At 47.0% G+C, this 26,855-nt stretch overlaps 1 protein-coding gene across 3 annotated transcripts in view; it reads right to left on the bottom strand.

The window, feature by feature from the left end:
* The window catches only part of DSCAM (DS cell adhesion molecule), a 580,894-nt gene that overhangs the window by 442,823 nt on the left and 111,216 nt on the right, over nucleotides 1-26,855 (bottom strand). For all 3 annotated transcript variants that reach the window (XM_084800819.1, XM_084800820.1, XM_084800821.1), the window contains exon 3: nucleotides 13,184-13,330. In XM_084800819.1, coding sequence (XP_084656945.1) covers nucleotides 13,184-13,330 — 147 coding nt within the window. The remainder of the gene's footprint in view (nucleotides 1-13,183; nucleotides 13,331-26,855) is intronic.

Here is a 26,855-nt window from a genome sequence, read left to right as displayed (position 1 = left end):
GATTGTGGGCGAGGGAGGTGGAACAGATGCGCAGACTCACATGTGTCTCTTTCTAGCTTTTCTGTCACATCCTCAGGCCACTCACTGCACACGTGTGGCTGATTTCCCATCCCTGCCCCTCGTGCTCAGTGTCTGTCCCGACCCACCTGCTTCTGCCCAGAAAGGACCTGAGAGAAGAAAGACTTAATGGTAAATCACAGGGAAAAGAGCATTTAAATCACCATGTTTCCCTTTATCTTTACATGCTAGTTACATATGATGGCTGGAAACAAACCCAGCCTCCTGCCGTTCAGTCCTATCGCGGCAGAGTGATCTATGTGGCAGGTGTGTGTGCGAGTGCATGCATGTGTGCTTCTGTGTGTTTATATATGAGTTTGTGTGTGCTTGTATGTAGGTGTGTAGTGTATGTGTGTGAGTATACACATGTGTGTGGTATATGCATGTGTGTGAGTGTGTTTGGGTGGTGTGTGCATGTGTGTGTATGTGCAGGTGTGTGTGGTGTATGAATGTATGTGTGTAGTATATGAATTGTGTGTGCGTGTGTATGTGGGTGTGTGGTGTATTCATGGTTGTGGGCATGCTCACTCACAAGCGCCATAAAAGTATGCGCAGAATCCAGATGTCGGTGTGAGGTGTCTTCCTCAATCACTTCCCCTCCTTCAATTTTGAGAGTCTTTCATAGAGCCTTGCATTTGCTGTTTTTGCTAGGTTGGCTCAAAATGTCACCCTTCATGTCCCAGTGCTCGGGTAAAAGGCACAAAAGCACGTTGCCAGCTCTGCGTGGCTGCTGAAGACAGGGATCACGCGCCCCACAGGGATCAGGTCTCCCACTGAGCCACGTCTCCAGGCTTATACAAAGGACTCTGCTGAGCCACCATGCGGATTCCGGACTCCGTGTCCCTATCCTCTGCTCTTTCCATTATCCACGTGGTTAGGGACACCAGGCCTCGGTAGCTTTCAGGGGAAGTGAACCTTCTCTCACCCACCACGCCCTTTCCCCAACCAGCTCTGTTAACCGCCTCAAGAGCTGCAAGGGAGTTCAGCAAGCGCAAAGGAAGGCACACGCAGCTTGGCGTTAGGGCTGCAGAGATGAGTAACCAGGGAGGAATTTCCCCGCTGACAGCAAACAGGTGCTGCATCTGTGAGTCTGTGGGAGACGTGACTCGGCTTTCCAGTGCTGTCATTCCCCTTGTAAAGATTATCTGCACTCTGACTGTTTATATAGGTTCTGCTGGGCTGGGGAGGTGTGATGGTTAAGGGATCTTGGTGGCTGCTCTTACAGAGGACCTCAGTTTGATTCCAGCACCCACACTGAGCCTCACAACCGTCCTTATAACTCTGGTTCCAATGGATCTGACTCCATCTCTGGCCTCCACCTGCGCTAGGCACACAAGTGGTGCACACACATTTATGTGGGCAAAACAGCCATATACATAAAATAAAAATTTTTTAAATAAAGGTTTTGTCATGTTTAAGACACTCAGCATGAACATTTTGATAGTTTTGATGATGAAGCATGACAGAGCCAGGTGTGCTCATGTGTCACATCCACAGGTCATAACCAGTAAATGGAGCAAGGCCTGTGAAAGCTTCATTCTCGTGCGTGGAACTGCAAATAGCACATGTGAGGAGCCCAGCGAAGGTTGCTTATCCATGTCAAAGAAGCAACAGGATCTGCGTGGCTTTCACTTAAAGTTGACCCCAAAGTTCATGGAAGTCTGCTGCAGGAGCACCACTGGCAGAGGGGGGGCGTGGCCAGCAGCCTGGTGGTGGAGAAGGCGCCAACCGCCTTATTTCTCCTAACCCGGCAGCAAGTGTAATGATACCGGCACATAGGTGACGTAAAAATGACCCACAAGGCTGGGACGCACTTCCTTCATTGTCCGTTATTCCTAGTGAGAGCACGGAAACAGACATCTTGCACACCTCAAACCTGGGATAACACCGTTGAGAGAGCCTCCTCGCTTGGGAACCATCACTACAGAGACACATCTTGCAAACCTGGCCCGTGTGCCTTTTGGCGCTCTACCAAGGAATCCGGCCTGGCTGCTTTCCCTCCTGGAAAACGGCCCTCCTCAACTTCAAGTTCACTTGGCTTTTTCAATGATAGGGTTTCAATTCGAAGGGATAACAGTGCCGAAAACTAAAAATGTCACCATCTAATTAAGGTGGGGGAGGGGGGCCACAGTATGCCTTTTCTCTGCTAATATTATCTGTGGTCTGAAAATGACTCTATGAAGGCTCTTCATAAAACCCTTTCTTTTCCTGGTGTCAGAACAATTGTAGCAAGAGACGCTGTGGGCACAGGAGGACAAAGGAGTGCTGCAGAAAATGAGCAAAAATCAAGAGCAAGGGGGATGTGAGAAGAAAGAGCAGGGAAGGCCCACGGGCGGATTAGCTGAAAATGAAAGGATGCCTCGGCCCTTTGCAAGCGAGGCTTCCCTGAGCATGAATCTCTACTCAGTCTGGGGGTGAAGCGGGGGTATCGCCAAGGGGTGGCCCTGTGGAAGGGAAGCAGAGAGGGCTGAAAAGTCATGGCACGTGGGCGCTTGTTGGTTTTTTAACATGACACCATTCCATCAAATTCACTGTTCGTCCATGTGCCCCTCATGCAAAGCACGCTCGGAACACATTTATCAAAGAGAGCGTCCATCTATCACAGAGTGTTTGTACGCCAAGTGGGCCATGTGCTTCCAAATTCCTAAGATGAGACCTAAGCAGAGGTGGAACCTGGGGAAGAGGATGAGACCATGAGCCCCAGGGGGACCCTTATCCTTCATATCATGTGAGGGAGCAGCCATGGACAAGTGGGTACCTGATTAAGTGAGTTCACTCAGCACCTTGAGCTTAGACTCTCTGGGACTATAAGAAATAAATTGCTATTATTTTATCAACCAGTCTAGAGTCATGTGTTACAGCACCTCCAATGGAAAGAGACTATGAGAGCCCTACACATGCAACCATGAACATGCGAGTACACACCACAAACACGTATACACATGAGCTCTTCTCTCTCCTTTCATAAACATTAGAGAAACATTTAAATATATACGCACATCATTTTATTTGCATCAAAGTATAGCTTAAATATTTGATACTGAAGTATTTCAAAAGTGATGCAAAGAGGTACGTGCGGCTTTCACTGAACTGTCGGAAGAAATAGCTGCCAAACCATTATTCTCTGTGGTGCCTCAGTACAGGAGGCTTACAGCACTAAATGATTTGTGCCTGGCTCATGGCCTTTGTAAGCAGATCCTGTGATTTATTTTAATGGCCACGGTTGCAGTGTTGTCATAACATTCCCACATGCTGAAATCACAGTCATGAAACAACTTTAAGTACAGTGCCACAACTAGAAGAGAAACACCTACAAGGTGGCTCTGGCGGCGTCCCTGCCCCACAGCTTAGACTCTCTGGATATTTTCCTCATCTTCACACAACTTTCCAGCACAAACATGGTCCTGTAATGAGACGGGAGGATGCTCACAACATCCCCATCCCTACTCAGGCCCTGCTGATCCCGAGGGGAAGCGGCAAACACGAGCAGCAATCTCTCCATAAAATTTACTCAATAAACATTTATGAGGACCCTTCTTTGTGTCCAACACCTGTTCTTGGCTGATGGGAAGGAGTGATTGTAGATAGGCATGAAATTTAAATTTATCTTTCAGGATCATGGAGCAGAAAAACCAACACCTTCCCTATCCAGCTTTGGAATTTGTGCACCATAATGTCAATCTGTCAAGCAACAGTGGCACCCACGCTACGGGGGTAACCAACAACCTTCTCATTGGAGGGAGTTCATGCCTGGCACTATAACATAGTTAAAATTCCATGTCTGGGGGTGTTACGGGAACCATTATGATTGTCTTTCTAAATGAGTATGTTATCAAACGGCCTTTTATATATCTATTTTTATATCCGTGTACTAGCGCTACTTTACTCCTTGGTCAAGAAGTTCCTCTTTGTAGTATATGGCAGGCAGTTGATGCACAGACCTGTAAGAGGTCAAAGGGGTAAGAACACTCAACCATTGAATACTCAGACCTAAGTGAGAGATTTGTATCACCCACAGCGAGGCTCAGGGAACATCACAGAAGAGGGACCGGAAAGAACGGAGAAGCTGGAGAGCAGGGAAGAATGCCGTGAGATGTGTTTTGGACAGGACATGGCCTCTGCACGTATGGCCTCACAGACTCTATGGCCTTCAGCACAAGTTCTGTACAAGTCTGAGCCCTTTAACATTTACCCTAGATGTTGGACGGCTTCTGGAGAGCTGGTAGCTGATGATTGCAGGGGGAGGGGAATAATTTCCTCATGCTCCAATAAATAACCTCTCTGCCATGACCACGCAAGCAACCATAATTAAATTAAATGGTATGTACACACACACACACACACACACACACACACACACACACACACACAGGGCTTATTGGTGAGAACAGTCTCAGCAAGAGGGAGAGGGGACATGAGGGAATAATATTTGGTAAAAGTGATCATAGTGTCTTAATACATCCTTAAAGTTATCAAATACTACATAAAAATGTCAAAACAATATAAAATATGATGATATATGTGCAATTTTCCCTGGTTTGATCATCTTTAAATATTTAAATCTAAATATAATATACTTCATGGACAAATATCAATATATATGAATTTATATTAATAATATCAATTTATACGTAATATAATGGTATCAACTTATATAATCAATAAAATGTTAAATAATAAAAATATTTTTCTTTGTATTAGGTAATTTTGTGTATTTGCCTTTTCTTTATACAACATACTTTCAAAGACATTAATTACATTACCTTTAAAACATAATTAAGTATGCTAAGTACATCAAATATCCAGAGTTAAATACAGCTTGGTTCATATGCTTGTAAATATCTTCTTTGCATTAATAAATCCCTACCTCATGACTCACTACTGTTATAAGGGCAGGCCGCTCACAGCTGGTGATGCTATTTGTGTCATGGGTGAGTTACTGAGGCTCTCTGGTAAGCTCATCTCACAGTGAAGTATTTTTTATATTCTATTTGGTGTAAGGTATAAAATAACCTTTCAGTAACATTTAGATCCTAGTTAATGATGAAGTAGATCATATTTCTGGAAAGGAAATTTATCAAGAAGTTATTTCAGTTAATCTTAAACTACTCTTATCTAGGAAGTGGGACAGTGAGAGTGACACCTGGTGGGACACAGCTGTCAATAAAGCCTGGTGTGTGTGTGTGTGTGTGTGTGTGTGTGTGTGTGTGTGTGTGTGTGTGTGTGTGCATGCACAGCAGTGTGTGCATGTGTGCGCACATGTGTGTGTATGTGTGTGTGTGTGTGTGTGAGAGAGAGAGAGAGAGAGAGAGAGAGAGAGAGAGAGAGAGAGAGAGAGAGAGAGAGAGATGCCACAGACAGCTGCTTAACAATCTGTACCCCTACACACTCCTGTGCACGTGTACTCTGAGCCACCTCTGACGACAAAAATGCTATTTCCTCCCATGCTGGCTTGTTGCTTACTTTATATCATCTAATTTATATTTGAGGAAATGCTTTTACCAAATCAGCCAAAGGGTGTTTGTTATAATAAACTCCTGTACGCTGCCAGCTCATATCAGCCTGGTGCTTCAGTGTCACAATGGCGGGGCCCCTGACCCTTCACCCACAGCATCCTCTGCAGCCTTAGCCTTTGGGTGACTCTTCCTGAATTATCTTTGCTTTTCCATTTTTACAAGTACCTTACAGGCCACTGCTGATGTGCTTCAGAAGCGCCTTGAGGAGAGTAGAACAAATGGTTACCACAGCTGACGCTTGTGCCAAGCCTCTTTCATAACACCTCACCTGTATCCAGCAGCATTGCTTTTATAAAGCACATGGTGACATGGGGTAGCCTAGTAGGCAGGGCACTTGCCTAACGTATACAGAGTTGGGGGTTTGAACCCCAGCACCTCAGAAACAAGGCAGAGGAAACCACACCTGTAATCCCAGGGCTTGGGAGGTAGAGGCAGGAGGATTACAAGTTCAAAACCATCCTTGATTACATATAGGGCTTGGGCCAAGCCTAGTCTACATGGACCCTTGTCTAAAAAAAATCATTATATTATTGTTCCTACTCTTTGTATTTTACAACTGAGGAGACTGAACAATAAAACGTTGTGTGACTAATCTATGGCCACATGGCTTGGTCTATGATAGATGTGCAATGTAGACTTTGATGTTGGCTTTAGCTCACAGAGAAAGGGACAGCCAGAGACCCAGAATCACCCAACTGTAACCCACAGAGCACATTTCTTGGCTGACACTGAGGGCAAGCATTTACCTTCCTTATAAACATACTATTTCCCGCCACATAGAGGGACACAACCAGGCTTGTCTGGGTTCAAGTCCCATCCTTTACCAAGACCGTGCAGAGGAGCATGCACCTGGAGAGGGGTGTTCTAGACAGCATGGCACAGAGGGTGTGGTTCACGGCCCACGGCTGTCCTCGTCCCTCAGCCCTTGGATAGGAGCCCTTCCCTAGGCTCCAAGCTGAGCAGCAAATATGGCCACTCTTCTGTTTTCTATAAAGCCTGATTCTAGATGACACTCACAGCATCCCCACCTTTCCAGGAATAAAGGGGCTAGGAAATTCTATAATCACCATCCCTTCCTCCTCATACAGGGTGATTTCAGCAGCAGTTGTCTAAACAGCAACCCTGAGTGAGCTCTTATAAAGTCAGAGAGATTGCGTCTCTTTTTGGAATTTGGTAAGAAAAGAAACTTTATAAGTCTTCAGACCACTGACCACTTCAGATACTTATTGTTCATTTCCCACCTAGCAAATCCCTTCTTCCTTGGGATAAGAGGGAACTGAAGTTGACATGCCCAATAACCCAGTGATACTCACCTGAAATGTGGACCCTGTATGACTCGCGTGGCCGTGGCTGTGACAAAGCCTTCACTCCACTTTCACGTCCAGTGTATCTAATAAGTTAACCTCAGTCGAGCACTATACTTGCACATCTTGAGTGCCATGTTTGTTGTTGTTGTTTCTGTTTTGTTCTGCACTATGGCAGACAGCCCAACTCAGTGCCCTTCATGACCCCTGGTCTTAGTGTGCACATAAAGACCACCAAGCACACAGCAGCTCTTCCTGCAAAGGTGTGTGCATGATCCCATCATTTTCTTCAGCTTCCTGAAGTTAAATCTCATAGATGAGCAAGAGACTAAAGTCAGTGCGTGGGTTCAAATGAGGTCTGTTGGACCAACATGGACACATGTTTCTTACATGAGGATCCATATATCTCATGGACAGAGTAGGATGGGGAGGAGGTTTCCCCATAGGCAGACTGAAGCCAGCCACATATTCTCTGAGAAGGAGCAAAAGTATCACCTGTGAGGTAAGTGTCTTTGGGAACATGCAAGCCCTTTGGAGTAAGATCGCTTTTGAGGCTGGGGATATTTGGATTATAGGCATCAGTGCCATCGTGGGTTCACTCACTTTGTTAGCAATGCTGATGGTTATAGTAAAAATATGATTGTGGGGGGTGTGAAACAACTGAGCTATCAACACAAACACTTTGTGTGGCACACAAAGAAACAGCCCAATAGCTCTGAGATTGCTCCTATTATAGAGGCCAGTTTGCATGGTCAACCTTTCACTGTTGTCTGGGAACAAAGTCTTTGAAGGGCCATGCCCCCATACTGGTAAGAGTGGCCACTTGCCTGAACTGTACAAATAAAGGCAGTTTGAGTTGAATACACACCTCTCTTGGAGTTTCCAGGATGAGGGTGCCTGTGTGACCTGCCCCCGAGACCCTGGCCCCACTGGCAGTCTGCGCTGTGGCGTTCTCACAGCTTCTGCTGGTAGGATTTAGTTTGTCCTGTGTGAGCTCAGCTCAGCATCGCTTGGCATCATCCCTGCTCCTTGCACCTTTCCTCTCTGCTGACTTTCCCTTCTCAGCCCCTCCCCCTCACAACAGTCTCAGCATGGGTATGGCTAACTGTGTGAGATGACCTCTCAGCCCCTCCCCCTCATGACAGTCTCAGCATGGGTGTGGCTAACTGTATGAGATGTCCTCTGGGTTCTAGCAAGTGACCAAAGCTGGCATGATCTGAGGGACCTCTGACACACACACAGAGTACCCTGGGAGGTCACGCCTGAGAAGAGGAGTTGCTCAGACAGCAGAGGCTAAGAAGGGAAATAGATAAGCAACATGGAGTTTCGCTCTCCAGTCTTCTGTCTTTCATTGTGGATGGATCTATGAAGCTGTGAGAACCCACTTGAGGACACTGAAGCTAAAACCAGAGAGAGACACCTGTCACTATGTCCCCCTCCAATGTTCTGGGCTACAACTGAAAGCCATTTTCTCTTGAAAACACTCAACAGTAATTCAGGAGGTGTGGGAGGATGCTGCAAAGAGCCCACGCTGAGTTTACACACACTTGCCACATGTGAAACATGCTTGTGTACACCTCACATACACAGCACATATATCACCCCACATATATATCATACATGTATCAAATATACAAGTGTGCATATATGCAGATGGACACCTCCGATGCCTCTCCCGAGACAACTCCGCAGCTCAGGCTAAACTCACCAGCTCACTGTGGCTTTCTCTCTCGTGGAAACACTGCCACGGCTGCATCTTGTATCCCTGCTTCCGTGGTTGGGGGCTATAATCTGCGATGCACAACTTCCCACAGTGAGGGTAGTGTCCTTCCTCTTGGAAGGGCGCTGCTTTGTCTTTGGGCCTCCTGGGTTATTCAGATACATATCGAACCCAGCTGCCAACTACACATTACCCCACCTCAGGGTCATCAGGAGACCCAGCAGAATCACAAGTGGCCTGGTGCCAGTCACACTCGGGGCAACAGGACACAGACAACAGCTCAGGGAGCAGCACACTTAGCTGAATAGAGTGAGTGGCTTCCAAATGGAAGCGCTGCTCCCTCCTTACAAGCTTTCTCAGGGTGCAGGTCCAGTGTGCTGGACCTACCATGACCCCCAAGCCTTCCTAAACCCTGCACTTTCTGTTCTGTGAATGAGGCTCCTATTTGCTAAAAGTGAAATGTAAGTAAAATTAGATAACACACATGGGTAAAACCCGGACCTGGGCACATTGCGTGTTTCACTGGTTCCTACAAACTGGTCCATACATCTTTGTCCCTAACGTTTCTTTTACTCAGTGATTCCCTGGCATACTTGGACTCAAATATGTGCCTTGCCCATGACAGCTTTGTCCTTCACATCAAATCACATGGATGATGACCTCATTAACCCTTTGACCCCAGAACATTCTGGTTGTCAACAGGATGACCACCTAAACAGTAAAGTGGCAGATTAGCTTGAGAAACTGAACACTGGCTGAAAACTTAAGCCCCACCTCCCCGCCATGCCGGAAGGGAGCTTTTGGTCCCTGAGTGTGGATGTAGCTGCAGAGCATGCATAGCTCTGGACCCCTCACCATGGCGCAGCTCCTGACCCAGCATCTCTCCTTCGATGGGAACGGATTGCATCTAAGCTTCTCTCAGCACAGCTTGGTAAGACGTGCTGAAGGGGCAGCCTTTCCCGCTTTGCTTGACTCTCTCTCTGTTTTAATTATTTTCCCTTCCTTCCTTCCTAAAATGCCTTTCTTAAATAATACTTATTTTTCTAGAGCTTTTTCTGCTTCCCCAGGCATTGCCAATTACCCTGGCCCTCAGTACGCTACTCTTTCCGAGCTCCTTAGGACGGAAGTGAGCCCTGAGGTGGGCCGACAGGGGTTGCTCCTCACAGTAACCTCTGCCTTATCTATCGTATCCAGACACGGTTTTGTCCCAAGCCGTACACAAAGGCTTGAGGAAAACTGCCAGTCTGAGTTCTTGTTTCCCAGGGTAAGCAAACCTGTCCCTTTTATCCCAGATGTGGGAGGAGACAGGCGTCCGTAGGCCTGCACTCGTGGGTCCTGTCAGCTCAAGTGCCTGGGCTTCTCAGCTGGGAGTGACCTCAGAGGGAGGCAGCTGCTGCAGGAACAGTGTCTGCTTTCTCTGTTTTCCAAATCTGGTCCCCTTTGGCTGCATCTTTGATGTCAGGGTGCCTGAGCCCCTGGGGAGACTCTCACAACTGTATCAGCAGACCCAGAGATGGAGTGCCAGGCCCTCAAATCGCTGCCTCGCCACACAGGAGGAAATTCTCAATGGACATCAGGGACAAAACTCACAAAAGAAGACAGGGTCATTGCTCTCAGGGATTGTGCCACACAGTTCTTGGCAGCATCAAGGACTCTGTGCATTTTGATAGCCAAACCACAGTATTTTTATGGGGCTACATTAATATTCAAAGGGCTTTTGTGTGTTGCAGGACAAAAGGGCATTAAACCAGGCAGGCAGCCTCCATGACTCAACTCTTCCAGTCTCGGTGATGTAAGAAGACAGTGGGTCAGAGTCCACCGTATTTACGGGGATGTGGGATTTGTGGCGTGTACCTGTCCTGGGCACACAGAGCTCTACACCTCTATCCACTGTGCCAGAGGCTGAGAGCCAAGGAGAAGCCACGTGAGATGGGGGGGTGTCCAGGGGACAACAACAGAACCATCAGACATTATGACCTTTGGGGTCATTATTAGAGTCCTAGCCTTAGGCTACCAAAGTATTCTTTGCCAAGATAATATGGAAGAAACAAACTCGCTCATGTCCTGGAACTGCAGGAGTACAGAAGAAGCAGAGCTTGTCCCTGAGTGGGCCTCAGGCCGCCTGCAGCCTCCGTCATCCTGCCTCTCACCCGTGACCCCAAAGAGGAGGTCTGTGTACAGCCCAATAGGTGGTGAGTTTGCTGGGAAGGGCACATCAGAGCCCTTGGACCAGCCCTGCCACTTCTTGCTTCTTTTCTCAGCCAAGATAAAAAAAAGCAATGTGCTATAGGACAGGCACCATTCTGTTGTCTCCTGAAGCAACGAATAATTAAAATTTTCTCTCAATGAAAAGCAGTTTGGAGAGATGTTCATTGAGCAAAGTACTGTCAGTGCAAGTGTGAGGACACACACACACGCACACACACCTTGTGGAGAATATTTCTTTTCTTAGTCAAGATTCCCAAAAACTCTCTGGCCCATAGATTTGCACAAACCTGTTGCTCACATACTCAAAACACTGGGCTGCTCTGAACTCGAGTGGCCCCCAGGGCGAAGCCCCCCAGCATCCAGGAGACCATGGTGCCCACTGAGCAGGCAACTTGCTCTCGTTACTGGACTTGTGACTTCCTTGATGAACAGAAATGACTGAGTCCTTCTCAGGGGCAACACGGCGAAATCTCTCCCTCCCCCAGGGAAAATGCTGAGGTGAGGCCTGGAACAGATGTGCTGCTGTGATGGTGGAGTAGCCATCAGTCCAGGCCCCACAGCGAGGGGGACAGTGAACATAGCTTCAGTGAATGGACAGTGAACGGTCCTCCTGGGATATGCTCTGCCTAGCTGTGTCAGTGAGAGGTGCCTTCCCCTCCAGGGATGCACAACCTAGTCCTGTCAGCATGGAGTCCTTTCTTTCTCCCTCAGGATGTTCTCTACTTAGTCATGTCAATGTGAGAGCCTTTCTCCTCAATACTGAACAAAACAAACTATTGTCTCAGCACTTCCTCATTGGCCATGCAGACTCCCAAGGAGAAATAAAGGCCATCAAACCACAAATGCCGGTATGTCGAGGCACGCAGGCGAGTATTCATCTTCCTGCCGTGACTGAGGTCACTTCTGAGACTCAGGTTTTCCAGACCGCAACAGATGACATGGTTAACGGCACTGCAGCAAGAACTTACCATCCACTGAGGTGTGATGGTTTCATATCCTCACCAAGTCACTACTAACGCCAGGCTTGGCATCACAAGCCTGCAGTCTGAGCTATTCAGGAGGCTGAGGCAGGGAAATTTCAAATTCAAGCTATCCAGAGACCCTTCCCAAAATGAAAAACACAAAAGGTCTGGGAACAGAGTTGTGTGCAGGATGCCTGTTGAGCTCATGTGTGGTCTGTGCTCAAACCCGAGAAGCAACGAAAAGAAAAGTCAGCACAAATGAAAACAAAACAAAACAAAAACAATAACAAAAACAAAAAATTAATCTAAAACCACTTGTCTGTCCTATGGCTCCTCAATGTGTTTTCAGGATGGCATACCTTCATTTTAATTAGGTTCTTTCAAGTGGCTGTTTTACATGAAGTGACGCTGACAGACTTCACCCAGGTAATTAAGAAGCAGAAATAAAAATAAGGTAATCCCACGAAGGGCGGAGCTGCAGTTTGTTCTATGGACTAACAGGATGCCATAGCTAGCCATGGACGGCACTGGATTGGGGGGGAGCTGTGTCTGTGTCTATGTGTATGTGCCTATGTGCACATGTGTGTGCTTGTGTGCATATGTACACACTCCTGCAAGCTCTTGCCCTAACTTACAGAGACCACTATGAGCAAAGCTGTTGCTTCCTGAACATCACAACACACATGCATCAGAATTTTCCCCCACAGCAACACATTTTTAAAGACATCGGAAGTCACTTGGAAGGAAACCTGATCGCTGTGTGTCCAGGTGGCCTTTCCAGGTCAAGAGCACAGGGAAAGAAGCCAACTTGAGTGCTGCTGCTGGTGCTTACACTCTGATGGTCTCTGACAGACTGAGCTGGTCTGGCATTTCCAGACACCCACTATAGGACTAGAAGTCATACAAACATATGCTTCTGTGTAGAACACAGACTCTCAATAGAAACAGTGAGTCCAAGGTCAGCGATACCACGCTGCTCTTACCACACCAGAAAGGACCAACATAACAGAAACCTAGTTTTCGGTTTTCACACCCCCAGTTCCAGAATATCAGCACACCCCCATCAATAAAGTGTTTCAGGCACACAGTACTCAACTTACCTGCTTTTAAAAGCAGAAATAAAAACCACAGTTTCCCATAAAAGTTAGGGCTGGGTTAACAGTTAATAGCACACATAACTTATATCACTTTATCGGTCAGTTCTGCAGTGAGCAAGTGGATGAGACCACCATACACCAGCAGCTATGGCGACCCCACGAAATGCATGCCACCAGGATTATTTATAATATGGAGTCAACCAAGGTAAACCCATCCTTTGACATAATCAACAGAGGTACTCTTCCTCATATCACACAGAAACGGAGGCCCAGTTCCTACGCTGGGCAGCCTTATGATGGGCAGCAGCGCTCGGCCTACCTGAGACAAGTGAAACCGTGTCTTTCTCCCAGGAGACGACAGTGACGTACGCCTCCACCGAGGAGGGGATAATGCACTTGAACACCGCAACATTGCCTCTCATGGTTTTCTGGTCCTCCACACGGACTGTATAGGGCTCCCGTAAAACTGGAAGGCAGAAAGAGCACCCTTGGTCAGATGCTTAGACAATAAGCCCCCTCCCCGCCACGATGTTCTAAGGCACAGGGCGTGGCACAGAGACGGCACTCTCATCACGTGGACCCTGGGAAGGAATCGGCAAAGGTATCCATCGGTCTCTCATGGCCTAGTTAAACAGCTGCTTCATTAGCAACACACTGCACACTGCACCCTGCTCTGAAGGGTGGAGTCTAACCTGAGATGCTAGACCAGCCCTCTGCGGCATCAGAAGGCAAGATGGAAGGGGAGGGGTGGGCTCTGGCTTCCCTTAGTCTCAGCAGACCAAGGGACAGTGAGGAATAACTCTGTTAGTAAAGCAAATGGATACAAAACTCAAGACATCCAGGATGGGGAAACCACGGTGGGTGAAATGCTTGTTGTGCAAGTACAAAGGTCTGAGTTCAAATTCCCAGAGCCCAGGTACAGCTAGTCAAAACAGGACAGCTGTGGCCCCAGTGCTCCCAAGGGCAGATGGGAGGCGGAAGGTTCCCCAGAACCTCACAGGCTGGTTAGCCTGATGTGTACAGTGACAAAATGATGGACTCACCTCGAGCAAAGTGGATGGTAAGGACTGACACGTAGAGCGAGTGCCCTCTGACCTCTGCACCACGGCACACACGCACACACCTGCCCTCACACGGATGAATGTGGAGGCTCCACCCCTCCCCTCCCCGCGCCCATCTCACACACACAGGTGAGAGAAAGAAAGGGGACACCTTGAAAATAATATAACAAGGAAAATAATTCTTAGACATGAACCTTTCCCAGATGTTTAAAACATGGGTAGAAAGCCGCCATTGTTCTGATAACTGTCCAAATACTCCTGATAATGGGAATATTCCAGAAAGAATCCAGACGGACTTCTATTCACATTTGCCACATTAGAGCTCATGGGGTGCCCAGTGCCTACCCAGCATGCCCAACTGCCTGGGTTCAAATCCTTGTCCTGCCCATCATTGCCTGCAGGGCAGAGGAAGGCCCCAGCTCCACCTGCACCAAGCACCTGCCTAGGGCGAGGTGGCCGCTGAGGCAGTTTGCATCTGCTGAGCAGCCTAGGTGAATCCACCTGCCCAACAGCTGGAGATGGACCCAATTTTTGTCCCCAGGGTAATGAGTTAATGATAAACTCTGTTCAAATTATTCCTCTCTGCACCAACTTTATTCCCCAAGTTTTAAAACAGGCACAATGGTGAGGACATCTTCCAAGTCTTAGTTCTGAGCCTGCAGTTTTCTAGCTTGGCAATGAAACACTCCGTCCGTCTGTCAGTCAGCTTCCTCCAACAATGTCACTCAGTGGACAAACATGGACCAAGAAAAAAATGGTCACGAAAATGATTTCTAAGTGGACAAACATGGACCAAGAAAAAAATGGTCACGAAAATGATTTCTAGGTAGGCTAACACCCCAGCAAAGAGAGGGATGCTCTCAAGAGAGTGTCCAATGGGCTGAGGGCATGGCCTCTGATTAGGAGACCGCCTGGGGCAGCCAGCAGTGACATGCTGGGTGTCTTCACAGAAGACACTGCATTTACGACACTGCTGCCTCTCAATCATTTTATTTTACAGTTTGTTCTTCAAGGGTCCAAGCATATTAGTGCATCCTCTTTTCCCTTACTCTCTGCCCTGCCCCCTTTATTTCCCTCCCGCCTTTTTCGTTCCTGGTCCTCCTCACCCGCCCCCTCCCCACATCAACATTTCACTCTATCTTGAAAGCCTCAGTTCTCATTTTAACATTCGTGTCTGATTTCTTTTTTCTCTCATCTTGGAGAATCTCTTCATTCCTATCTCAACCAAAGGGATCCTTCCAGCTTGAGGACTCTTCTGAGATCCTGCCCCTGCCCTGAGTGTGGTGTGACCTGGGGGCTCTAGGTAGCATATCAAGCTTGTGTCTGCCACGAGGGGTCCACGGGGCACAATGGGGAACCCAAAGGCTTGTCCTCATAGGCATCACGTGGCAGGGAAGGGGTGCCCCTGTGTAAGCAAGTGCCTGGAGCCCAGGGAGAGCTAAGATCTCATCCCCATCTCGGAAAGGAACCACAGAGAAGGGAGAATGGCTGATTCAGCAATGCCTGAGAACTCAGGCATCAAGAGAACATCCGACAGAGGAGAAAACGGGGTGAGGAAAGAAGATCAAAGGGGGAATGGGCAACAAGCGGAGAAAGGCTTGGGCTCCCAAGAGCCTGCTAGGTCTGTGTCTCATGTGTTGCTGTGTTTTGGAATCAGGCAACTTCCTTAAACCTCCAGGATGCTTAGCCTCTCACCTCACACCTCCTCATGCCACCCATGTCTCCTGCCTCACACCTCTCACCTCACACCACTTCACACCTCACTTCTCCTCATGCCTCCTACCTCTCACTTCACACTTCCTCACACATCACACTTCCTCATACCTCACACCTCATGCCACCCATGTCTCATACCACTTCATACCTCATGCCACCTCGTGCCTCCTCCTGCCTCACACCTCACACCTCCCACCACTTCACACCTCACTTCTCCTCATGCCTCACACTTCTCACTTCCCACTTCCTCACACCTCAAGCCTGATCTCACCTCATGCATCACACCTCCTCACACTTCACACCACCTCACCTCATACTTCACATCTCACACATTGTGATGTTTACCAGAAATCAAGTCTAGGGAGCTAATCCCATGTCAGTGAGGAAAATGAAAATGCTACCACAGAGATACAGGCAGCATCTCCACAGCCTGCTTGTCATACTAGGGTTACTGTTGCTATGATGGAACACCACAGCCAAAGCAACTTGGAGAGGAAAGGGTTTACTTGGCTTACACTTCCACACTGTAGTCCCTCACTGAAGGAAGTCAGGACAGGAATTCAAACAGGACAGGAACCTGGAGCCAGGAGCTGATGCAGAGGTCATGGAGGAGTACTATTTACAGCCTTGCTCCCCATGGCTTGCTCAGCCTGCTTGCTTATAGAACTGAGGACCACCAGCCCAGGGATGACCCCACCCGCAATGGGTTGGACCCTCCCCCACCAACCACTAATTAAGAAAATTCTCTACAGGCTTGCCTACAGCCTCCATTTTCTTAATGGAGGGTTCTCCTCTCAGATGTCTGCAGTTTGTGTCAGGTTCACATGAATCTAGCCAGCACAACTAACCCCTTGTCAACTTGACACACAAACACATCGTTGTTAAGCCACAACCTTTTATCAGCTTCGCTAATAAAAAAAAAAATCACAATATAAAACACTTCTACAGACTGAAAACATCCCACAGCCTTACAAATTCAAACCTTACAAATTCTCTTTTAAAATCTAAATTCTCTATAAAACTAAAAAAAAAATCTCCTTTTTAAAAGGGCTCCTATAAAGTCAAAAATAAATTAAACACTTTCTTACTTCAAGAGGAAAAAAACCAGGGCACAGTCACAATCAAATCAAATCAAAGCGAAGCCAAACTCCAACAGTGTGAATAACTCACTGTCCGGTGTCGGGGATCCTTTCATGATCTTGTGTCCTAAGGCTTCACCCGCTGCAGCACACACAGCTTCTCTTCCACACAGCCTCTACTCCACTGTTAGTGCTGTTCCTGGCGGCCATGCCACGGTTCCGGCATCTCCGAACTCCTGGGTTTTTTTCACCAAAGGCCCCTCTTCATGGTGCCAAGCCTCAGTTTCTCTGTGTGATCCCTTTAATTCTGAGCTTTCAACTATGACTGAGGCTGCACCTTCATCCTTGGCCTCGCCTGGCCTCTTCACAGTGCCAGGCCTCAGCTGCTCTCCATGACCCCTTCATGCCTTCAAAGCCAGTGCCACCTGGGTGAGTCTTACACTACCAAGTGTGGCTGGCAGCAGGAGGTACACCCTTGGCCGCCTCTGGAACACAGCTTCTGTGTGCTGACCCTGAGGAAACACTTCCCAGAAGACTTCACCTCAGTGATGCTGGTCCCTTCTTAATCGCTGCTGTTTTCTCAGCTCCCGCTGACCAGCACTGAGTGTCCCAGCAACGAAACGGTTTCTCTTCAAAGATGTTAATCACAGCTGACTCCTCAGACCCAGCTGACCAGAAGCAGTTTCTTATCTCAAACGATGCAATGGCCGCGATGGTCTTTCTGTGACTCTCAGACTTCCCTCTGGAGCTCCACAAGCCAGGACACCGTCCTCTGAATCTCCCCCACGTTCTTATCTCCCACACTCCCACAGACCTTCTCATCAGGGCTTGACTATGCAAGGGCTCTGCCAGTCCAAAGTTCCAAAGTCTTCCCACGACCCTCCAAAAACACATGGTTAGACCTGCCACAGCAGTGCCCATGGTCCTGGTCCCACCTTCTGTCCTGGCTAGGGTTCCTGTTGCTGTGATGAAACAACGTGGCCAAAGCAGCTTGGATGACATCTCCACTTTGTAGCCCACTATTGAAGGAAGCCAAGATAGAAACTCAGGCAGGCTGGAACCTGGAGGCAGGAGCTGATGCAGACAGAGGCCATGGCGTCCGGGTGGGGTGGGGCGGGTGGCTCTGCTTACTGCTTCTCCTCACAAAGGCTTCCTCATCCTTTATAGTACCTATAACTGCTCAGGGATGGCACCACCCACGAAGGCCTGGGCCCTCCCCCATCGGTCAGTAATTAGGAAAATAACCTACAGCTGGATCTTATGGAGGAATGTTCTCAAGTGAGGGCTCCTCCTCTCAGACGACAATAGTCTGTGTCAAGTTGACAGAAACCTAGCCATCATACTATGCAAGACGGTTCCCTAGGCCTGAGCTTCAGGGCCACAGGCTACATGGTGGCCAACTGCAGCCTATTTCATGATACCAGCCACCGCCCAGCTCCGGGGAGGCCCTTCATCCTCAGGAAGCTGTACACACACTGTGGAGTGACCCACGGGCCAGCTCTAGTGCAAAGAGCTACCATGAGAGTCAGGATTTTAAACATCTGTGACTATCGCTCCTCTCTGCTTTAGTTCAGCTCCAGATTCTAAAGCGTTGATTCCACTTGGTTCACTAACACCTTGTGTCCAATACACACACACACACACACACACACACGTAAACATCATTCATTCTAAGATCCATGCAAAAGCCATCACAGGGGCCGGGGGTGCCTCAGGTAGTCAAGTGCCTGCAGGGTACATCTAAGTACCCGAGTTCAGATCTCCTGCACCCAAATATAAATTAAGTAGTGCTGGGGACAAGGAGACAGAAGATGCCCAGAGTTCACTGGCAGTCAGCCTCACAAAGTCAGTTCAGTGAGGGATTCTGTCTCCAAAAATAACTTAGAAAACAACTGAGACACATAACATTCACCTTTGATCTCTACCCTCAAGGGCATACATGTGCATACAACCTCACGAACGCAGGCACACATACTCACGCATACACACACACATATACACATGCACACATGCACAAGTACACATACATGCACATACACACATGTATACGCTTGCCCATGTACACCATTATAGGTATTTCTGACACAAGCACATAGCAAATGCTCAGTCAGTGAACACAGCCATCCCTCAGTATCTATGACCCTGTGCCGGCTCCAGCGAACCTGGGCAGCCAATTCTGTGGATACCTAAGCGTTGTAGTTTGGGTTCTCCCTAGAAGGAGAGATTTAGGGTTAGGGAAGTGACCCAGGGAAAACTGAGGGAATGGGATACAGGGGTTCAGAGAAGGCAGGTACAGAAGTGTGGCTCGTCAATGAGTCCCTCTCCCACCCCTTTGCAGCCCAGGACACCTCCCACGGTTGTGCAGAGCAGGTCCCAGTGAGGGCTCCGTGCTGGCCCTGCAGTCATACTCTCAGGACTCTGGTCTTGCTTGCATGCCACGGTGCCAGTCCCCAAGCGGTCCTCCAGTCCCCAAGCGGTCCTCCAGTCCCCAAGCGGTCCTCCAGTCCCCAAGCGGTCCTCCAGTCCCCAAGCGGTCCTCCAGTCCCCAAGCGGTCCTCCAGTCCCCAAGCGGTCCTCCAGTCCCCAAGCGGTCCTCCAGTCCCCAAGCGGTCCTCCAGTCCCCAAGCGGTCCTCCAGTCACCAAGCGGTCCTCCAGTCCCCAAGCGGTCCTCCAGTCCCCAAGCGGTCCTCCAGTCACCAAGCAGTCCTCCAGTCCCCAAGCGGTCCTCCAGTCCCCAAGCAGTCCTCCAGTCCCCAAGCGGTCCTCCAGTCCCCAAGCGGTCCTCCAGTCCCCAAGCAGTCCTCCAGTCCCCAAGCAGTCCTCCAGTCCCCAAGCGGTCCTCCAGTCCCCAAGCAGTCCTCCAGTCACCAAGCTGTCCCTCCAGTCCCCAAGCAGTCCTCCAGTCACCAAGCAGTCCTCCAGTCCCCAAGCGGTCCTCCAGTCCCCAAGCAGTCCTCCAGTCCCCAAGCAGTCCTCCAGTCACCAAGCAGTCCTCCAGTCCCCAAGCGGTCCTCCAGTCCCCAAGCAGTCCTCCAGTCCCCAAGCGGTCCTCCAGAGGCTGCAGGTCCAAGCTGGGAGTAGCTAGTACAGATGCTACAGATCTGGACCAGGCGCATCCACACCTCCGCAGCAGCCACTCAGGTCTTCCTCCGTTAGCTGTATGAGGCGTGAGTTTGGGGTCAGAGGGAGAGACTGCAGTGACTACCCAAGGGCAAGCCAGGACTACTTCCTGAGCCAGAGAAGCAGAGAGGTGTAGCTGGGCGCGTCTCTCCCTTCACTGCTGACATACGTATCTAGCAGGCAGCACCCCTTTGAAACATGATTTAAAATATCACACACACACACACACACACACACACACACACACACACACACACACACTTTACACAGCCCCCTCCCTCTCCTCCTAGTCCCACCCCTCCTTCATTCCTGTCCCCACTCCCTGTTTCTTCAGATAAGGGGAGCCCTCCTATTAATGCACACCAAAATAAAAAACTAAAAATGTGATTCAAAACACATCAGAATGGGAAAAAAGGAGTCAAATGTAAGTTTTCACAGACTTACCCTCTAAAACTAATCACGCCCCCAACTAAATGCTTATTTTTGTTAAAAAAAAATCCTGTTTTACTGTGAAAATTAACATATTTAAGGTTTGATCAAGGTCATCTATACAATTTCTAGGGCAAAGAGAAAAATGAAATTATTTGCTTCGGTTAAAGATATTAAAATATAAGGGCTAGAAAAATGGGTCCGCTGTTAAGCACACTGGCTGCTCTTCCAGAGGACTTGGGTTCAGTTCCCAGCACCCACATGGGAGCTCACACTTGTAGCTACAGCTCTAGAGAATCTGCTGGCCTCTTCTGGCCTCCAAAGCACCTGCGCATACACACACACACACACACACACACACTCATGCAGACTGATGAATATAGGTAAAATCAATATTTTTAAAATATAAAGATTTTAAGATGTACAATTGTCTTTCTTTTGTGGCCTTTCTCTCATCTTGTTATTATTTGTTACTTAATGCCATACTCTGGAGGACAGAGGGAAAATCACAAGGCAAAGATGGGCCCTTGTCCCACAGTGAGCACTCTGCACCAACTGTGAGGTCCCCCACCCTGACAGCGCTAGCTGCTGGCGTACTCATCTGTGTCCAGCTCCTGATGGGAAAGCTGGTCTCCTCCTCCACTGTGGGGCTGCCCAGTAGGAGCACCTAGGAGATCCCCAACCTCCTTGCTAGGACAGTCTCTATACAGCCATCTGGGAAAGGGAGGCAGCTGTGGCTCAAGGTACCAGGGGTCAGAGGGACAGCAAAGGTCACCAGGTGGGGCATGGAGATGCAGCCTACAGGGATGCCAAGGGAGAGCAGCCAGAAGCCCAACCTTGCATGGAGAGAGGCTCCACGCCCTCACCACGTGCTCCTTTATCTCTTCATGTATTTTCTCCATCTTCACCTTTCTAATCTGCCTTTTCTTGTTTTTATATTTCATTATGTTAGGCAAGAATAATGATCTAACAAAATATGCCCTGGAAATGGTTCCTTCCAGTACCGGAGAGTTGGCTCAGCAGTCAAGAGTACTGCCTGCTCTTCCAGAGGTCATGAGTTCAATTCCCAGCAACCACATGGTGGCTCACAACCATCTATAATGTGATCTGATGCCCTCTTCTGGTGTGCAGGTGTACATGCAGATAGAGCACTCATACATAAAATAGATAGATGATAGATAGATAGATAGATAGATAGATAGATAGATAGATAGATAGATAAATCTTTGGGTACTGGAGAAATTTGTTCCTTCCAGGCTAAGGTTTAGCATTCATGCCCCTAACATTATCTATAGTGAAACAGAAATTTTAAATTTTGATAGAACCCATAGTAGTGATTTGTTCTGTTACAGAGTATATAATAGGTAATGTCACTTCTAAGAAATATTTTACACAAGACCTCATGGATTTCCTGCCATCTCTATCCAGTGATTTTCATAACTGCTGCCTGATGTTTAGATCCAGGGATCACTTTGAGTCCGTTTGAACATATATGTTTAAGGCCTGAGTCTACCTTAATTTTTAATGTATGGATATACAATTTTACCAGCCTCATTTTATTGAGACAACTGTCCATTATCTATTAAATTATCTGGGCCTCTTTTGTCACTTCTTGATATCCATATATGTTTGGATATGAACTTTATTCTGCTGTACAACTTATGTTTATAGTCATTATTCTTATAATAAATATTAAAATGAATGGAGTTTGCTGTCCTGAGTAGTTGTTCCTTTTCTAAGGTTTTTGCCATTCTCTGCCCTTTATATTTCTCTATGTGTTTTAGAACCAAATGCTGATTTTTGTTTTTCAAAAGTCTTCTGGGCTTCTTAGCTTGTCGTGAATTCACAGACATTTTAGAAAGAGGCGACACCTTAAAACCAAACCCCAGCTCATGGGAAAATTGTATTCGCCCTTTAATTCTCCTTTAATTTCTGTCTCCTTTAGTTGCTGCAGGCTTTTGTAATTGTGCATAATGTTCTTTCAGTTTGGGGTGATATTTATTCCTAAGAATTTCTTGGTTTTGATTTTATTGTAAATAGTACTTTTATACTGTCTAATAACTGTGCATGTATCCTTGAGTGTGTAAGTGTTGAGCTGAATATCATGGTTTTCATAAGCCCACTTATTAGTCCCCATAGTTTTAAAAATACTTCATATCAGATTTTCCACAATCATAATTATATTAGCAAAGAACTCTGGGTGTTGCTTTTAATTTGGAGGGGGAGGAAGGCGATTGTATGTGGGCGTTTGATGTATATGTACGTGTGTGTTCAGGCATGTGGAGGAAGGCGTACTGTGTGTGGGTGTTTGATGTATATGTACGTGTGTGTTCAGGCATGTGGAGGCCTGGCACGTATTGTATGTGGGCGTTTGATGCATATGTACGTGTGTGTTCAGGCGTGTGGAGGAAGGTGATTGTATGTGGGCGTTTGATGTATATGTACGTGTGTGTTCAGGCATGTGGAGGAAGGCGTACTGTGTGTGGGCGTTTGATGCATATGTACGTGTGTGTTCAGGAGTGTGGAGGAAGGCAATTGTATGTGGGCGTTTGATGCATATGTACGTGTGTGTTCAGGCGTGTGGAGGAAGGTGTATTGTATATGGGCGTTTGATGCAGATGTACATGTGTGTTCAGGCATGTGGACGCCTGGCTTGATGTCTGGAGGGTTTCTCAATCACTATCTTATTGATAGAGAGAGGGTCCCTCCAGGGGTCCAGAACTCACTGACTCAGCTTGCTGCAGAGATCCCACTTCTCCTTCCCCGTTGAGTAGCAAGTGGCCACCGCACCCACTGGGCACGTGGCAGGGATCCTAACTCCTGTCCCCAGAACTGAGCTGGGTCCTCACCCTAAACTTCTGCCTTTGCAACATTTTATTTCTTTTTCTTGTCACACTGTCCTGGTTACAACTTCTAATGCAGTTCTGAGTAGAAAGAGCCAGAGTAGAAGTTGCTATTGCTCCTGACTTCTGGAAAAGCATTTACTTACTCCTTGGCCATCACTTCTGGTGTTAAACACACCTGGATTTCTGCCTTTGCTAGAATGAGAAATTTGTCAGGGATTTCGGCTTCACAATCATAAGATGTGGGACTTGCTAATAATAACTTTCTGTATCACTTGATGTTATCTCTTTTTTTCACTTTTAACATGTCAATAGAGTGAATTTACTAATCATTTTTCAAGTTTGAAGCCATTCTTGCCTTCATGCTCCTTGCATGGACATAGCATATTCTTCTTTTGTGTTATTAAATGCAATTTGCTAAAGGTTTGAGGAATTTTATATCAACACTTGATCAAGAAACACCTGATTATAGTTTTCTCTTTTCATACCTGTGTCATGTTTAGAATCAACATAGTTAGCCTAAAATGATTTGAAAAAATATTAATTCTTATTCAATTTCCTACAATATTCACCTTAGAATTTGTATTATTTCTGTCATAAACATTTATCGAAGTCAAAGTAAATCCATATGATCCACAGAGTTTTATCATAGGAAATATTTGTTCACAAATACAATTAATTCTTGAGTGATTTTTGAGATTCTGAGTTTTTGGACAGAGTGGTCATTTCATATATGCTGCCAAGCTTACATACGTGTATATACATGTTTGTTTTAATATTCACTATTACCATTCTAACAGTTCTAAAACACGTGCTGTCCTTCCTAGTGTAGAGAAGTCATCTCTCTCGCTCTTGATATGGGCGCTGAGCCCTCTCTCTTTTTCCTTTTTCCATCTGACCAGCAGTGTGTAAATTTTATCAACTCTTTTTAAAGATCTCATTTCTAATTCCGTGGGATCCTCCAGTGTTTCTGGGTTATTCTCTCTGACCTTTGTTTTCTCTCTGGTATACTTTTAGTCTCCTCCTTATACTTAGGTATAAAATGAGATCACCATTTGGAACCTCTCTCTCTAGGTAACGTCCTAGGTGCTCAGATCCATCCACTGTGCCCTGTGCACTGCTTGGATAAGATTCCCCCAATTCTTTTTGTAAGACTTGTAGTAATGTGACATCATAATAGGGCCTCACTATGGCATTTTCATATGATTCACGGTGCGTTCTGATCCTATCCACCATGTTAGCCTCTCTTGTTCTCTTCAACTCATCCCGTCTCCTTTCACATTCATGTATATTTTATTTCTTCAGTGACCCAGTGAGGTCCGTCTAGGTTGCTTACAGGAATGTGAGATGTTGTTGCAGAAACATGAGCCTCTTGCTCATGGTTTCGGTACTAAAGACAGTGTCTCTCCCTCAACAGCTGTTAACTGCCAGTAGATTCTTAGGAAGGGGTGGGGCCCTGTGAGTCCATTCTCTCTCCAAAGCATGCTACAGGTCACATGCAGGTAATCAAAGCTCCTGCGAGCCCAGGAGAGCGTCAAAGCAGCATCACCCCACCCCTCTCCTCCAGCTTCCCCCTGCTTTGCTTATTGTTTCTTATGTGTGGATATGTTTCTATAAACTCACATGTGAGTACCCACAGAGGTCAGAAGAGGGGTAGTTGTGAACCGCCTGACATTTTTCTGGGAGCCAAACTCTGGTTCTCTCAAAGAGCAGGAGGAACTCTTGGCCCTTGAGTCATCTCTCTAGCCATAAGACGTACATCATTTGGAAATGTATTTAACACTCAAATATTTGGTCAGTTCACAGAGATTTGTTATAACTTTCTAATTTAATTCCACTGCACTTGAATGGCATGCATCATGTGACTTGATTTAAGGGACATCTGAGATGTGTGCTACTGCCCTGAACGTGTTGTGTGCTGCAGCAAATGCCTGCGTACCCCAGAAGAGAAGGCATGCCGTGCTGTTATGAGCTGACCAAGGTGACCGGTGATCTCATCTGAGGGCTCTTTATTCCTATTTGTTCTGTTTCTGCTTTTATCAATTATGAACAGAGAGGGGCACGGAGCTCCTCGGCTGTAATTCTGATTTACCTTCTTCTCACTGACGTCGCGCCAGTTTGCACACTGTATTCTTCGATGTTCTGTTATCTGGTGCATAAAACTGATGCTAGCTGTGCCATCTTAATCAATTTATCTTTTTAACCTTGTGAAATGACCTCTTTAGTTGTGTATTATTCTTGGATGTAAAACTTACTTGTCCTCGAATAAAAGCTAAATCTACCCCATCTTGCTGGTGTTGCCCTCCCCTGGTTTGTCTGGATGACCATGGTATTTCCTCTATCCTTTGCCATGACTCGTGCATGGGAGAAGAGTGTGCCCGCTTAGGGCCCATGGTCTGGAAACTTCCTCCCCAGTGTGATGGGGATGACAGGGGTTGAGAGCTTAACGAGATGCACTATAAGATGGCTGGGTTAGCGATGGCAGAGCCTACAGAAGGGACCAATGTGCCTCTTGTGGGAAGCCAGCCAGTTCCCACGAAACCAAGTTGCTATGAGAAGAATAAAGCTGGTCCCGCAAGTTAAGTCTCTTGTGTGTCCGTGTAGCACCTCCTCTTTCATTTTCTGCTATGTTCTGACCAGGTTGAGAGGCCTTCACAAGGAGTAGCCATCCTTGCAGCTGAATAAACACAAGAGTGTGAGCTGAATAAACGTTTTTTCGAGAAAAAAAGTCTACGGCATCAGGTACTGTGGCAACAGACAAGAGACTAATAAACCTTTGTGTCTTTGTGTTTCAAGAGAACTCCCCTTAAGCAGCGCCAAGCTCAGTCCTGCGACAGACACAATGTGAACGCATGTGACACCAGCATCCACCATGTTGTCTCTGGTTCCTTTACTATCATTGGCCTCTGCTTATTTTTCTTATTTTCCTTGTTTTAGATTACTGTTGATTTATTTTTATATGTATGAGTGTTTCATGTGCATGTATGTCTGCGTACCGTGTGTGTGTGTGTGTGTGTGTGTGTGTGTGTGTGTGTGTGTGTGTACAGTGGCTGCAGAGTCAGAAGAAGGCATCAGTTGAAGTTACAGTCGGTAGGTGAGCTGCCATTGTGGGTGCTGAGAACAGAACGCAGGCCCTGTACAAGAGCAGCCAGTGGTGTCTTAACTCCAGTCCCAAGTTTTAGATTTTTTTAATGATTATCATTTCTCTTCTTGGTTACCTTATGTATTGTAATGCTTTGGTTAGTTTTAAAATATCACTTCATACTTAATAGTGCATATCTTTAACTCATTGTCACCCCAGTAAAGTGGTATTACACCACAGCATACTTAGTCAGACACTTGTATTGTTAGATTTCCCCAGCTTTATGCTAGGTTTTAATGCTCCGAATGTCAGGTGTTCCCCTTCTGCACACCGCACAAGACATCAGTATCATCTTTGCTTAAATATTCAATTATGTTTTAAATGATATAAAACTAGTGCAGAGACTAGGTAGGTAAATGCTTCCTAAACTGGCAAAGCACCCTTCTTCCTAAAAGCACACAGAAAATGTTTGCATTAAATACAGCAAGAGGGGCAGTGTTCAGGGACTTGACCAACTCTCAGGAAATGGCTTAGCAGTGGCCCATGTGCACCCAGTCTTTGGACAAGGAAGTATTTTACGTTAGATCTATTACTCCAAGTTAATGAGGCACAGTAAGTGGAAACACCTTCACTTTCAAGCACCTAAGCCTGAGTCTAGAT

The sequence above is a fragment of the Acomys minous genome (genome assembly GCF_964271855.1).
Source record: "Acomys minous genome assembly, chromosome: 11".
Classification (NCBI taxonomy): Eukaryota; Metazoa; Chordata; class Mammalia; order Rodentia; family Muridae; genus Acomys; species Acomys minous.
The sequence above is the reverse complement of the archived record's forward strand: the minus strand, read 5'-3'. Positions and strand labels throughout refer to the sequence as shown.